At 34.3% G+C, this 15,309-nt stretch overlaps 2 protein-coding genes across 3 annotated transcripts; one reads left to right on the top strand and one right to left on the bottom strand.

Annotated features, from left to right (window-relative positions):
* Positions 7,651 to 8,900, top strand: LOC18598207 (zinc finger A20 and AN1 domain-containing stress-associated protein 6). Of its 2 annotated transcripts, none has more exons than XM_007027638.2 (2): positions 7,651 to 7,890; positions 7,981 to 8,900. In XM_007027638.2, the coding sequence occupies exon 2, from the start codon at positions 8,054 to 8,056 to the stop codon at positions 8,549 to 8,551; it is 498 nt and encodes a 165-aa protein (XP_007027700.1). In that variant the 5' UTR covers positions 7,651 to 7,890; positions 7,981 to 8,053; the 3' UTR covers positions 8,552 to 8,900. The 2 variants fall into 2 exon arrangements, with proteins under 2 accessions (XP_007027700.1, XP_017977936.1); XM_018122447.1 differs by having other exon boundaries at positions 7,692 to 7,890; positions 7,990 to 8,900.
* On the bottom strand, positions 10,756 to 14,953 carry LOC18598208 (purple acid phosphatase 22). The gene is made up of 5 exons (XM_007027639.2): positions 14,481 to 14,953; positions 14,092 to 14,383; positions 12,167 to 12,735; positions 11,831 to 11,919; positions 10,756 to 11,427 (listed from the first exon to the last, which is right to left on the bottom strand). The coding sequence occupies exons 1-5, from the start codon at positions 14,817 to 14,819 to the stop codon at positions 11,199 to 11,201; spliced, it is 1,518 nt and encodes a 505-aa protein (XP_007027701.2). The 5' UTR covers positions 14,820 to 14,953; the 3' UTR covers positions 10,756 to 11,198.

Below are 15,309 nucleotides of genomic sequence, written 5' to 3' on the forward strand. Positions count from 1 at the left end.
TGAAAGCGAATCCTGAACATATCGGCCATTGTCTATACATATTTTGTATATACAATTAATTTTATTAATTTTAATATTCCTTCATTTTATACATTACTTTTTCTTTCTCAATTCAAACACAGTGCCTTTAAATTTTAATACTGCAACCACATGGCATGTCACACAATTCGGGCATGGCGCGTCACCTCTGAAAATTGGAACAAGTAAAAGTGTCACGCCAAGTATCTGGTTCCATTCAACATGTCACCACAATTGGGGCGTGCCGTGTCACCTCACAATACATCAAGAAGTCAGCAGGTCACCACAGAAATCTACATGCACTCAACGTGTCACGCCAAGTATCTGGTTCCACTCAGCGTGTCACCACAAGATGGGGCGTGCCGTGTCACCCCACAATACAGCAATAAGTCAGCGTATTACCACAGAAATCTGCATGCACTAAGTGTGTCACGCCAAGTATCTGGTGCCACTCAACGTGTCAACACAAGATGGGGCGTGTCGTGTCACCCCACAATACTGCAATAAGTCAACGTGTCACCATAGAAATCTGCATGCCCTCAACGTGTCACACCAACAATCCGGTTCCACTCAGCGTGTCATTATAAGATGGGGTGTGTCGTGTCACCCAACAATACTGCAAGAAGTCAGCATGTCACCACAGAAATCTGCATGCACTCAGCGTGTCAACTTAGCATAATATATTTTTCAGGAATTTTCGTCCTTATATTTCAATTTTATTTTCAAAATGTTTTAATTTAATAAAAATTAATTATTATGATTCATAGATCAAATTTGATTGGATGATCCATAAATTTTTTAAATTTGTTTGGTCAAGTCATGTGTTTTAATCTTAAATTTCATATCATATGTTTTTAATTAGTCCAATATTTTCTCTTTCTAGACTTGCATCCTTTGAAGTAAACTCCTTGGTACAATATTATTATTATTATTTTGTTAATTGATTGGCTTAAAGCTTTATATGGAGGTAACAGTATAGGGACCTCGTAAGTTTATTAAGTGTTCAAAACTAAACACAAAATGAAATGAATAGTCAAATAATATATCTACAAAATTAATAAAAAAATAAAGACTCATCTACAACAGGAAACTAACAAATACAAAATCCAAATATGAATGAATGTAAGATACTGCAAGAGCAAATTGTGACAAAGGTATTGCACATGGGTTACACATTTAGTTAGGCCGACAAGCTATTTTCATCCATAAGACACCTTACGTTTTCAAACATTATCTTTCGTATTGGATAGTTGTTGCGAGTGTGATCGGATTGTCCGTAACTTGAACATGGTTTCGGTTGATGAACTCGTGGAGGCGCCGATTGACTTGGAGATGGTGTCGGATTTGTGGATGGAACTGTAAATGGTGATGGACAATTTTGTCTATTATGGTCGTACCTATTGCATTGCAAACATCTCCGTGCTCGACTTGCCTTCACCGGTCGCTGGAATCTTTCTCCTCTTAGGTTTTCCCGCTTGGCCTCGCCAAGGTGGTGGCAAGATGATAATTTGTTTCACATGATGGGGGATGTCCCACTCACTAGGATGGCCTACCGGGTGAATGGACCCCGCATAACTCTCCACCAAAATGATTGTCTTGTAGTAGTCAGCATAGAATTCAATGGTTTCACGTTTGCATTTACTGAAAAATACAATGAACTCAATCTTCAAGCACAATGTAAATACTATGTCAATTAGGGTTCAAATAAGAAACAAAGATATTCTGACCTTATTGCTGCAATGGCATGGCTGCATGGCAGTAAATTTGTTTAAAACTCACAACATGAACACGTCTTCTTGGACAGGTTTACAAGTCCGCTCATCTTCTTGTCTTTAACTTCGAACTTCACTCTATTGATAGGTTTAACCATAAAGCGATGTGCATCATTGAACCGTTTACTCAATTGCCTGGCAACCCAAGGGCTGAGGGGCACGGTCACCTTGATGGCCTCCTCGTATCGGTCATGGAACCAACGCTGGAACATGTCTCTGATGAACTCGATCAAAACAGTGATTGACATTTGTCTTGCATGCTTCAAGCATGAGTTAACACATTCCGTAATGTTGGATGTCATCATTTGGTATTGCCTTGCCGGTGAATAAGCACGTGCCCATCTCTTAGGGCCTATTCTCATAAAGTTAGCGTGGGCTCCCGTGTGAATCTGCTTGAGCTGGTTCATATGTTTGTTAAAATTGAAAACCTTATAGCAGTCTTGAGCAAGGGTGAAAATCATAGAAACGTCGTCACGCTTGAACTTGTTTTTAAAGTTTTTCCTCAAGTGGTACTTGCATAAACCGTGGTATGCTTCTGGGTATGCATTTTGGATTGTTTTCTTAATGCCGAGATTTTGATCAGAAATGAACATAGTGTTTTCAGGACAACCAACCACATCACGAGCTTGCTAAGAAACCATGTCCACGAGTCTTCATCGTCAACATGGCCGATGCCAAACGCAACTGGATATACGCACTCATTTGCATCTTTGCATACAGTGATAAATAGAAAACCCTTGAACCTGCCTTTTAGATGTGTCGCATCAATTGAAACCGTAGGACGCATTACATCCCTAAACCCCAAAATACAAGCCCCGTATACCCAAAAAGAATATTTGAATCTTTCTACCTCATCCGTAGCCACTATAGTGACTGTGCCTGGATTTTCTTGTTTCAACATATAAAAATACGATGGTAGTAGCTGAAATGACTCCTCTGGGGGACCGAAAACAAGCATCTCTGCATACTCCTTCGCTTGCCAAGCCTTACCATACAGGCATTCCAATCCCCACTGAACCCTCATCTCACTAATTATGTCCTTAGGTCTCAATGCTACTCCATTAGCCTGAAACTTGTGTGACATAAGTTCACCAATTATCTTTGCACTCGCGGGTTGCAAATCGCCCTTGCAAACCATCGACAGTACACATGTGTACTTTGTGGAACGTCCGAACTTGCCAATATTCTCCTCCTTCAGGTAACTTCGTTGCACGCACATTGAACTTGCATGCATTGTCTTTGCAACCAACCTCATAACGAGCTTTACATGACCTTTTTACTCTTATTCCAAACTCCTCTTTTAGAGCCAACATGTTCAAAGCTTGTTTCAACTCGGCCTTTGAGGAAAATATTCTTCCTTTGTATAAGTGATCATCGGCACATGTCGACTCCTCAGTTGTAATTGTTTAGAAAGAGAACCTTTCTACATCTGGAATTACCGACATACAAGATATCTTTACATTTCCCCTTTCCTGATAATTGTCATAGAGCAATGTACCAGGGGAATGAATCTCGTTCTCATCAGTGATGGGGTTATTATATATGGGGTCATCACACTAAACATCTCCTACATCAACACCTCCAACAGGTTCCGTTTCACCTTCAACATTATTGCAAATTAGAATGTCATTGTCATAAAGCCAGTCCTCGTTTGAACTCTCATCATGCCGTTCATCAGGCCCATCATCCGAATTGTCATTAAATCTATTTTCACCGGCAAGGAACAAATCCTCATTTCCCTCATCACATGCAGTATTATCCTCGAGCGTCGTAGTGTCACCCTCTAACGTCACAATGTTGTACTCAAGTGTCGCATTCTCATTTGAAAATGCCATTACATCTTGTACAGTTTCATCCAATCGTTGCATTTGTTGGACAAAAGTAACTAATTGGTTCGATGCACATCCTGATCGGAATTGTGAAGCCACATGTTTTGTGAATGTTGTGTGTCTACTAAGCTGCACAAACTCTTGTGCATACGTTAATTGCCATTGTTGTAGGTTATGGACCGAATGCTGTGGTATAAGTGAAGCATTGTATATCTCATTTTGATTAAGCTGATTACCATGTTGTTCAACTTCTTCATGTGACATAACATTTGTTTGGCGTCCCTTAATGCTGACATACACAGTCGGAACATTCCTCTGTTCTAGCAGAATTAATGCAACATCCTCATCGTCCTTGATAATTAGCCGTGATAGCTCTCCAGGTGTACTGATCAATGCATGTAACTCAATCCTGTCAATTTTTGAATTTACCCCAACAACATCTTCAACCAGCTTCATCAATCCCACAAACGATAAATCACTCATAACCCCCCACATTCGTGACTCACCACCCTTGTAAATGCCATCCACCCACTGACCACCGTGTCTTATCACAAGTCGCACAATTGGAACCCCATTGAAATTTTGAAAACAACAATAATTTGTCAATTATTAACACATTACATGACATACCGTGTTCTAGAATTTGTCAGTCATGTTGTACCACGGCATGTATATAATGTAGAATGTGGTAACACGCCATGCATATAACTTACAATGTGGTAACACGCCATGCATATAATGTAAAATGTGGTAACACGCCATGCATATAACGTAAAATGTTGTAACACACCAATGTTGACATGCCAATGACTATAATTACTGTGTCCTTACACGATCTGGTCTAAAATACCTATGGCGTGTGACACGCCAATCAATGTAATTATTGACTCATTACACGAACTGCCTTAAAATAACCAATGTTGTCACACACTAAAATAACGCTAACACATGTCATAGATGCATGGCATGTAACAACTATTGGTAATGTTTCTAATCCATGTTCTAATTTACACCAAATGTTTCAAAAATTTAAGTGTTGTAGCAATAAACCCAAACCCAATAACATACCTTGATGTCATCTCTCTTATAAGATTTGTTAATCTACGACAATATGGCCAGATGCCAAGAGATAGACCATAGCCCAATGAAGATGGTGCTCAACAGAGAGTTGATAGAGCTCATACAGTTCAGAGAGCTGAGAGAGCTGATGACGATGGTGCTCAACAGAGAGTTGGCAGAGTTGAGACTGTTCAGATAGTTGAGAGAGAAAGATGATCGAGCTTAAACAGCTGAGCATTTATTTTTTTTCTATTTTCTCTTTGGCGGGAGGGAGATATCGGGACCCTAATTTGAAACGATGTTTTTAAGGACATTTTGGTCTACTCGTGCTTCTTTTTTACTAGAAACAGATAACTTTATATGGGTGATTATTTCTGAAATCACCTTATCACGAGGTCCATTTCTCACAATTTTCTCTTATAAAAAATGTGTGAGATTTAACATAACAAATCAATTATATCAAATAAACCTAATTTTCGAAGAAATTAAATATTTAAATTTTTGCTCTCGAGTTTAAAGTGTTTTACGATTTACAAATTTGAATCTATGTATAAATAATAGTAAGTATAAAAAAAATTATAATAAAAATTAATAGTTAAAAAACCTTGACGTAAAACCATAAATATTAACGTAAAAAATTATAATAGTTGAATAAGCATTGTAAAAATACTGACGAAAATTTTGGATATTTAACGTAACAAGTTAATTGAGTGAAAATAGATTTAATTTTTGTTAAAATTAAACATTTAATTTTTTATTATTGAGCTAAAAGTATTTAATGGTTTATGAATTTTAATTTATAAATGAATAATAATAAAAATAAAATAATTAAAGTTAAAATATTGATTTATTGAACTAAAAATTTTTATTATATTTATTTAAAAAATTCTCAATAGTTAATATTTTTTACTCAAGAATATAATTGTAAATGATTAATTTCCATAAAAATTCTATTATTCCCTTTGTTAATTTTTTTTCTTTAATTAATTTTTTTGTTAATTATTTCCTTTTGATTATCATTTTTATTTATTTTGGGCTATATAATTTTTTTTCTTAACCTAATTGTCAGGTAAATAGGTTGTAATTTTTTTTATTGATCAATAACTGAAAATAAACCCTTTAAATCTAATAATTTTTATTCGTAGCCGTATTAAGGTTAATTTTACTATAGAATTTGCCAGTACACTAGATAATATTGTGAATATTGCTCTTGGCGGAAGCCAACGTTGTCATGGTACATGCTGTGTACATAATTCAAATTGCATCAGACATAATTGTCAATGCATTCTAATAAACAGATTAAGATTTAAGATTAAAACAAAGATATTTAATCTTACAAGTAAAACAAATATTCTATGAAAACTTCACGGCTAAAGTCTCCTTTGAGCAAGTTTTCTTTGACTTTTCGTTAGTTCAAGTTATATGCTGGTTGGTATTCATTAATTAGTTTGTCTACCTAAGTTTTATTCTTGCATTATTTAAAAAATAAATAAACTTTTATTTTTTTATTACATTCAATCGAATCTTTATATTTTGATTTTGAAACAAATAAATTTTTATCATTAATGATTAATTAATTGTCATTAATTAAAATACTATTTACCATTTTATACTCATATGGTACTGATATGGTGTTAATGTAAAAAGTGAAAATATCACGTAATTATATACTATTTTTTGTTTTTATCCACTAAGACATGTCAATATGTCATTTTAGAGTCATATAGTATAATAAATAACAAGTAGCATTTTGATTAAATAGTTAGTTAATTGAGAGACTTATTTGACTCAAAATAAAAGTATAAAAATTTGATTGAATATAATAATAAAATAAAAATTTATTTAAAAATTTTTAAATATTATTCAAATTTAAATTAATTTTGTCATATACATTATTAATCGCATGCTTTTTTTTTTCATTTGAGTCATTTCGTTTATAAAATAAAAATAATAGTTATGATAGTCCAACGTTTGGTTCTTAATATAACATAATTAGTTCTTACTTTGAATGCGAAACTTCCATGTTATAAGTAGAAATGTTGAAATGTCCATCTCCTACCTTAAATTCAAATAAACCTCTTTAAACAAGACCCCAATTAAAATAAACGTCTTAATTTTAATTACGTTTTATCACAAAATAAAAGAATGCTCATTATATAATTTTAAAACTAGTCGGCTATCCCAATTCATCATTATAATCAAACCGACGTGGACAACCAAACAAAATTTTGCTTAATCATGTAAACTATCAACTAAAAAAATTCTATCTTCCTTCATTTTTTGTCTCTTTCTCTTTCCACTATTGATTTATGTAATGGTCAAATGATGCCAATTAGGTGGTCCTAACCCCAGCACGGCGCTGACATAGCACAGCTCCATACATTGTAAAGACCCTCAATCATGAGCTGCTGAACCAGGCCATAAATCATGCACCCAACCGCACCCCCGTCCCTCCCCCAATGCCGCGTCTTTCAGGCACGCATTATCCGACCAAAATCACTCCATCCAGCTAAGCTAACCCCCCAAACATTAACCACATCAGCTACAAGACAACAACCCCGAATCTCATTTTAAAAACCTTTAATAATAACCAATAAAGAATTTTAAGTTTTTTCGCCCATTTTGTTGTTAAAAAATTATTATTTATTTGCATCGTTAAAATTCTGTAACCCACATCCACCTACCCAAAGAGAAAAAACAACAGGACCACTTGAGGGGGAAAAAACCTTTCAGTAATTAATAAACCCAAAACCGATAAACCGCACAGAACCTGCCACGTGTAAAAATAAACAGGTAGGACTCAGGATCATTAGCACGCGTGTAATTTCAATATCTCTTTCTTTCTCTATTTTCTTTGTGCATGAATTTCCGTGGCCATTTTTGATTTGCAGCAATTAGGATAACCACAGGGGGCTGGATGGTCTTCGGCTTTGGCCTTTTACCCGCCAGCCTGTTCCTTAAGATATTTCCTATTTTATTCCTTTTTTTAAAAAAAACACAATTATAGCAAGTAAATTAAAAAAATTATTGATTATTATTACTCATTTTGTGTCCCCTTTTCGTCGTTGCTTCGTCCTCCTCTTTATCCTCCCCCTTTCCCCTCTCTCTGTAATATTCTTTCTTCTGACTCTTTCTTTTTCGATAATTCTTTCCTTTGTTCATATTCTCCCTTGTCTCTGCTTATTTCTTTCCTTTCAGCCATCTCTATTAAGGTACTTCATCTTCTCTCCTTTGAATCTATATTTGTATTTTCTGCTAATTCTATGGTTTTTTCAGTCATTTTTTGATAATTTGTCTTTTAGATCTTGCAGATCTGATCTCAGCTAAATTGAATTTCGCAAGAAATTTAACAGATCGAGAGATTTGAAAAAAAAAATGGCGGAGGAGCATAGATGCCAAGCACCGGAAGGCCACCGTCTTTGCGTCAATAACTGCGGCTTTTTCGGAAGTCCGGCGACCATGAATCTTTGCTCTAAATGTTACAGAGATTTCCGTCTTAAAGAACAACAAGAAGCTTCTTCGATCAAATCCTCTCTATCTTCTTCTCCTACGTCTTCTTCAACGGTCGTCGAGTCCGTTTCACAGGTTCCTCTTTTGACTCTCCCTGAGGTCAATGGAGAATCTCCCGTTCCGGCGGTCGAGATTGCGCCGGCGACAGCTGAGCAGCGACCGCAGCAACAACCAAATCGATGCATGGTTTGCCGGAAGCGAGTCGGATTAACCGGGTTTAGATGCAAGTGCGGGATCACGTTTTGCGGGTCTCACAGGTACCCCGAGAACCACGGCTGTTCGTTCGATTTCAAGACGATTGGGAGAGAGGAGATCGCACGCGCTAACCCGGTGGTCAAAGCTGAGAAGCTGGAGAAGATTTGAGAAGAAGATGGAAAGCCTTTGGATCCTTTGACTTTTGATTGAAGAATGGAATTTGTCAAACTCCTTTAGATCAGGACACGTGTTCCAGTGGTGGTCCCCACAATGCAGAGAACCATAATCGGGCTGGATAAAAATATTTTCATCTTAAAAAATGAAGTCTTTTTTTTTATATTTTAATTTATGTGGCCTTTTAGTTTCTTCGCTTTGTAAAAAATGGAACCTTTTCTTTTTAACCTTACCTCTTCCTTTTTATCTCTATGGGTGGAAAAAAGTAAAAAGTAAAAAGAAAAAAAACAAACAAAAAAATGGAATCGAAATTCTGTGTAGATTCTCTTATTTGAAGCTCTTATCAATTATTGGTGTGTAGCTGTGCTGGCAATGGCAAATCATGAAAAGCCCCGAAAGCGTTTTCCTTGAATGCTGTTGTCTTTCTTTTCAAAAAAATTGACAACTTTTTGTCCTTTGGATGCCAATTTGCAATTCCATCCCTTTCATTTCATTTTTGTGTTTCATCTCTTTGATGACACCTAATAATATCTGCATTTTACTCATTCAGATATTTTTGTTCCTGGAAAGGACATTTAACTAAAAGGGTTAAATTCCCAATAAATATTTCGTGATATGATGTAAAATTAATTGGATTTTTTCAAATTTAAAATTTGATGCATAAATATTTTTATTTTTATTACTTTTTAAATCAATACAATTAATTTTTTTAACTTTTTTTAAGTTTTATTTTATAAAGAATATTTTAATTTTTTTATTTTTAACGATGTCAAGATAATTAAGTTTTAAGTTTTAAAATTTCAAATAAGATAACTAATTATTAGATTTAAAATTTTAAATAATAAATTTATTTTCATTCAAATCACAGAGTATTTTTTTTTATTATTTATCCTAACTAAAGTGTATATTCTAGAGTAGATGTAATCTGGATTTAAATGTTTTCTCAAACGAATGTAATTGAGGTTAATGAATTTCTTTTGTTTCAAAGAAAAAGAAAAAAAAAACTAAAGTGTACGTTAATTTTCAATATGATCAATTTAGTAACCAAAAGTTTAATTACAATTTGTTTGGCCTAATTTTTTCTAACTTAAAAGCTATTATGAAGTTTTTATAAAAAATAATAATTTTTAAAATTAAGTTAAAGTTGTTTGATAATTTTTTTTTTATAAGTTATAATTTTGATTAAAATTATCGTAAATGGTAGTTTTTTTAGAAGGTAATATTGTAATTATTTTTAACAGATGAGAATATTTTTTAAATAAAAAAAAATTCTCTTGCATTTTTAAAAGAAGAAAAGAAAAAACTCCTCGCAGGACCTTTTCCTTAAGCTTCTTTTTTTTTTCAAAATTTTATTTAAAAAAAAAATTTCAAGAGCTTTTCAAAATTTATGTTTGGTTTGGTTTTTACTTTTAAGAAGTAGATAAGTTGAAAAAAAATCAGGCCAAACAAACATTTAGTCATATATACATTTTCAATGAAAATACTAAATGAAGCATTGTAGGCACATTTTGCTATGAGTACAAGGTTCCTTACATCGTTCCTGGAAAATGCTTGCTAATCGAAATAATTTCACTTTGCAGCCAACATATTTAGACAAAAGGATTGACAAATATTGATGACTGCAATCTAGGGGACTAATATTGGTAATTTCAAAATATTCAACATCCCATAATTTAATTTCAGGGGTCTATGATTATGATTTTCTTGAAATACTAATACACATCAATCCACATATCTAATGCCCATTGTTAAACGTGGCAAGTGATCCAATCATTAATGATTTTCTTGAAATAGTTGCATATCATATATTATGACATGTCATATCAATATTATGTGACTATGATTAATAAATGGTATTTTTTATTAATAATAGTTAATTAATCATTAATTATAAAAAAATTTATTTGATTCAAAATAAAAGTATAAGAATTTGATTAAATGTAATAAAAGAATAAGTAATTATTTAAATTTTTTAAATAATTTAAAAACTTTTTAAATTTTATAAAAAAAAGTTTAATTGTTTGATCTTGTATATATAATTAAAATAATAAAAAATAAATTGAATATGAACAGGTGTCTTAGGTAAAACTTGAGAATTGTTGGAATAGTATGATGACTCCTTTAAAAATTTGTTGATCATTTCTATGTGTTGAAAAAGGAAAATAGGTTATTTTTGTATAGGCAGAAGAAGAAGAGGAAGAAGAAGAAAGGTTTGGTGTTTCCATTCGATAAAGAAGAATTCAACTACAAACAATGAAATGACTCTTCATTTGTTTCAAGTGCAAACCGTTGGGAGGTTGGGGGATATGACGTTCCTCAACATGAACCTAAACGGGTAAACAAACGATAAGGATGAGGAAACAGGGTTTTGAAAAAGCAAAGTGTTTTAAAACCATGGGCTGCACTGCAACGATTTCAAATATCTTTTTTCCACCTGCCTCCCCCCTCTAACAAGATAAGGATTTGGCACGTGAAATCAGCAATCAAGCTGCACGATTCATCAAAATTAGCCACTTGTTTTAGTATCGACATTACCCTTTTCACCAACACAGCCCCACTCGTATTTCTATCCTTTCCTTTTTCTCAAGTGACCTTCTCTTCTGAGAAATGGACATGTGATTTTTATGTCCATTTTGGTACTTCATAGCTCATCTTTGTTAACCTTCGACCCATCTCTTTCCCCTGTATTCGCACAACATGATTTGGTTGTGGCTAAACTTTCTAGCCAAACCTCGTCGGCAACATATGAATCGGAATCATTGTTTCGGTGCCATGACCAATGTGCTCGTGTTTCGTCTAGTATTCTCAACCGACCATGTCCAAAGCTTGGCTCCCTGTAAAGCGAAAGTTCTGATGTAGGATTCTCAAACCTGCACATCAATTAAGATCACATCAGGAACACAATATACAATATTCATTTTTAAGTTTATATTTGTATCATTGTATGCGTTGTTCTATATGCGATTAATGAATTACAACCTTGGTTCAATGTAGTAGACAACAGATTACAGTAAGTTAAAATGTTTTCTTGTCTCCCCTCTTAGCTACATGTAAAGGAAGTTGGACTAACTTGTATTGCTGAACTTGGGTCAAAGAGTTGGGTATTTTACGAAGTAGGAACTGATTTTAGGACCTAGACTTGATCTGTTATCCCCATCGTTATAAGGCTTTGTGGTCGCTTATTTGATGGGCCAAGACCTGGCTCGATATGCAGTGGGTCTAAATTCTAAATCTAGTCTGTCTTTAGTTGTTAAGTACTCAAAGATTGCTTACGTTAATGCTAGTCCTTCTCGATTCCCTCCATCACCAATGGTTATGTAGACCGGGCCGCAGGGATCAGCTTTGTTGTCGTAAATCCTTGTCTGCAACAAATTCAGAAGAAATCAATAACTAGGTGTCAATGACAATAAAATAATATTATTTTATTAGACTTCTTACGGTTAGACTACTCACGAATGATATGAGATATATAATAAATAACCATTTTAAACTTTTAACACTTTACCATATATACTGTAATAGGCATTATTTACATATATATACTGAACTTTACCAAAGCTAGCTTTTGCGTGTAAGCAAAATAGAACATGAGAAAAAAAAAAGTCTTACAAATCGTTCATATGCATGAACATGCCCAGCAAACACCACGTCCACTCGTGCCTTATACAGCAAATCTTCCATAGCTTTCCTCATGCTTTCTCCTTCTCCTTTATGAGCAGAATTGGTATTATACCATGGCGCATGTAGAAGCACAACAACCCACGGCGTCTTCGTCCTATCAACCTTACCCAAATCAGCTTCAAGCCACTTGTATTGAGCTGAGGTCTCATCAAAATCCGTGTAAGACCCTAGCATTATGATATGGGAACCTGCAACATCAAATGAATAATACAAATTTGAGGTGGATCCACACTCTTGGTATGGCATTAGCCAACGAGCGTTATAGGCTTTGAAACCGCGAGGGTAGATTATTGGAAAAATCTCGATCTCATGGTTCCCTTCCGTAACCATCCAGGGGCGGCGGCTAGCGTATGGCTCGACCAGGCGGCCAAACGAGTCCCATAGCGGTTGTTGGGTATCTGCATAAGATAGATCACCGGGTAACAAGAATACATGATAGTCCTTGCTATGGACGTGTGCTAAAGTTGATGCAGTCCATTCTGTCTGTCCAAGATCGCCTGTAAAACAAATTAAGCTGGTGGTCAGAATGTAATTTCATCCTAAGTTCACAACTTTTGTTTATGTTTTTCACCGAAAATGATGCTACTAGTACAATTAGTTTGCTTTACTCAAACAAAAACAAAGATTTTGAAGTGGATCTTGCTATCTAAATACCTGCATCCACATAGCTTTTGGGTGTTTTGAATGTCGTTACATGTCAATAAAATAATTAACATATTATATATAATTTTTATATAGTGATGAAGTCATGATGTGATAATTGGGAAATATGCATTGATTAAGGTAATATTTAAGAAAAAAATTATAAATTAATGCATTATTGAATTGATAAAATAGTGCATTAAATACAAAAATGTTTCATAAAGTAAAACATTAGTTATCCTTAACTAATATTTATAGGTAGGCCATTAATTCTTTTAAAGTTTTTGGGTAGACATGATGCATATGATATTAAAATTTTCAAAATTAAAAAAAAAAATGATTTTCAAGAATTTATCTTTGCAACACGGTTGGGAATGTTCCATGTTCCAATATGTTTTGAATTATTTTTACATAGGGACTTGGATTATGCAAAGCGTACCATTCGTATCCACAAAATTTCTTAAAATGTACTTTGTGCTTTTAAGGTTCCTTGCCTTGATGAGTCTCATAAGTTTTCTTTTCCTATATTTGTATACTGTTTTTTTTTTTTAAAAAAAAAAAGACAAAATAGACAAACAATTCTACCAAGTTTAGTGATAAAATAAGGTATATGCATGTTTTCTTGGTTGGACCTATAAAGTCACACAAAACAAGCCAAGCCATAGACATCAGGTTTCCAAGTTATGCTGCAAACATATGAGAAATCGCTTCCCAGGTTTTTTTTTTTTCTTTTTCTATTCAGAATGAGTAGGAGGTGATTGATCATCACGTTAATCAGACTTTCATAATTCATCCTCATTTCCCTTCCCAGGTTATGTCTACTAAATTCTAAATTTGCTAGCCAAATGACTACCCCATAGATAAAGTGTGCACTATTGCTTTTCCTTGTTGGGGACTTTGCGTTTGCTTAAAGCACCGACCCACTTAACCAAATTCCCCAAAAAAGCAGACAGGAGCACTGGGCCATCCTACATATGCAACTTTAAAATAACATAAGCATAAGAATGTGCGTATCATGCAGAAATCATCAGAAGTCCAACCAATTATATTTTCTTCTATATGGAAATGATCAATCAAGCTTGCAGATAATCAAGATTTCAATTATGGTTTGATTAGTTCGCTGTAATTAGAAACCATTGCATTGCATTGCTTTATAATTATTATTCATTTAGCATATTGGTGCTCTCATCCGGATTGTTAAAGCTACTTACCAACCACAACAAATTCAATAGGAAAAGTACGTGGAGGTGTCTTGAAGGAAAATTCAGGGCCAAGCCCACCGCATCTATAGTAATAAGTTGTTCCTGGCTCCAAGGGCCCAATCTTAACATGATGTATCTTACCGGAACTGTAAAAGAAGTAATGATATGAGGTTTGCTCTCCTACGGCCATTGCATTATATCTACCAGAAACCTTCCCATATTCTACCTTCGACGGCACGTCTTTGTCTTCTGTGATCCATGTAATTCTCATCTGATCTTTGCCTACAAGAGAAATATGTACCTACAATAATTGACACAAACACAATATATGTAAAATGAGGATATATGGTTTTTATTGTTGAAATAAGTGGATAAGAAAATAGTGGTTTCAAAAAGACCTGTTGAGGGTCGGATTTGGACCGGTGATGTGGAGTGACGATAACCTTTCCAGGCGGCTGTCGGATATAATCGCTTTGCAAGGCGAGCGAGGTTTGAAAAGGGAATGGAGAGAAGAAGAAGATTGTTAAAAGGACAGGGAAGAAATGATTCTGCCATGATTTCTCCATCTTTAGCTGTTCATTAGCTGATGAAGGTACGAAGTACGTGAACAAGCTTGGAGGTTTTAAATAAGAAGCGACCCTAGGTTGAAATTTGAAAAAATGTAAACAATTAGATTGCAATGGCGTCAAGCAAGTCAATTGGAATATTGTTGGACATGCTTGCAGCAATGACCACATATTTTTGAGAGAAAAAAAAAGGCTAATTAAGCTCTCCCTCTCTGTATATATTCACCGCCTTCTTTCCTCTGCAGCTTCTTTTGCCTCCCAAATTTGCTTGAGAGAATGAAAGTGAGAAAGAAATGAAGGAAAAGATTTCCTTTGAAAATGATAAGATAAATGAAGTTCTGATTATTTTTGTTGTTTCAATATTTTGTTTTCTTTAAAACAAAGTAACCAATTATTTCTGGACGTATACCCCCAATCATTTAAGTCACTGGAAAGATTTTTCTTAGTTAGAATAAGACGTTTTGTCTCCACGAGAGTAGGGTTTAGAATTTTAGGTGGTGTTAGGTACTTTACAATATAATGTAATTACAGGTAAAATAATTGCAAGTAATGTGATTATAAGAAAAATAACATTACAATGTTTGATATACAAGCAAAATAATGATTAAAATGTAAGGTAGATAATATTACAGCTTTAGTTTACAAATATTTTGTTGAGAAT

Source organism: Theobroma cacao, chromosome 5 (assembly GCF_000208745.1).
Source record: "Theobroma cacao cultivar B97-61/B2 chromosome 5, Criollo_cocoa_genome_V2, whole genome shotgun sequence".
Classification (NCBI taxonomy): domain Eukaryota; kingdom Viridiplantae; phylum Streptophyta; class Magnoliopsida; order Malvales; family Malvaceae; genus Theobroma; species Theobroma cacao.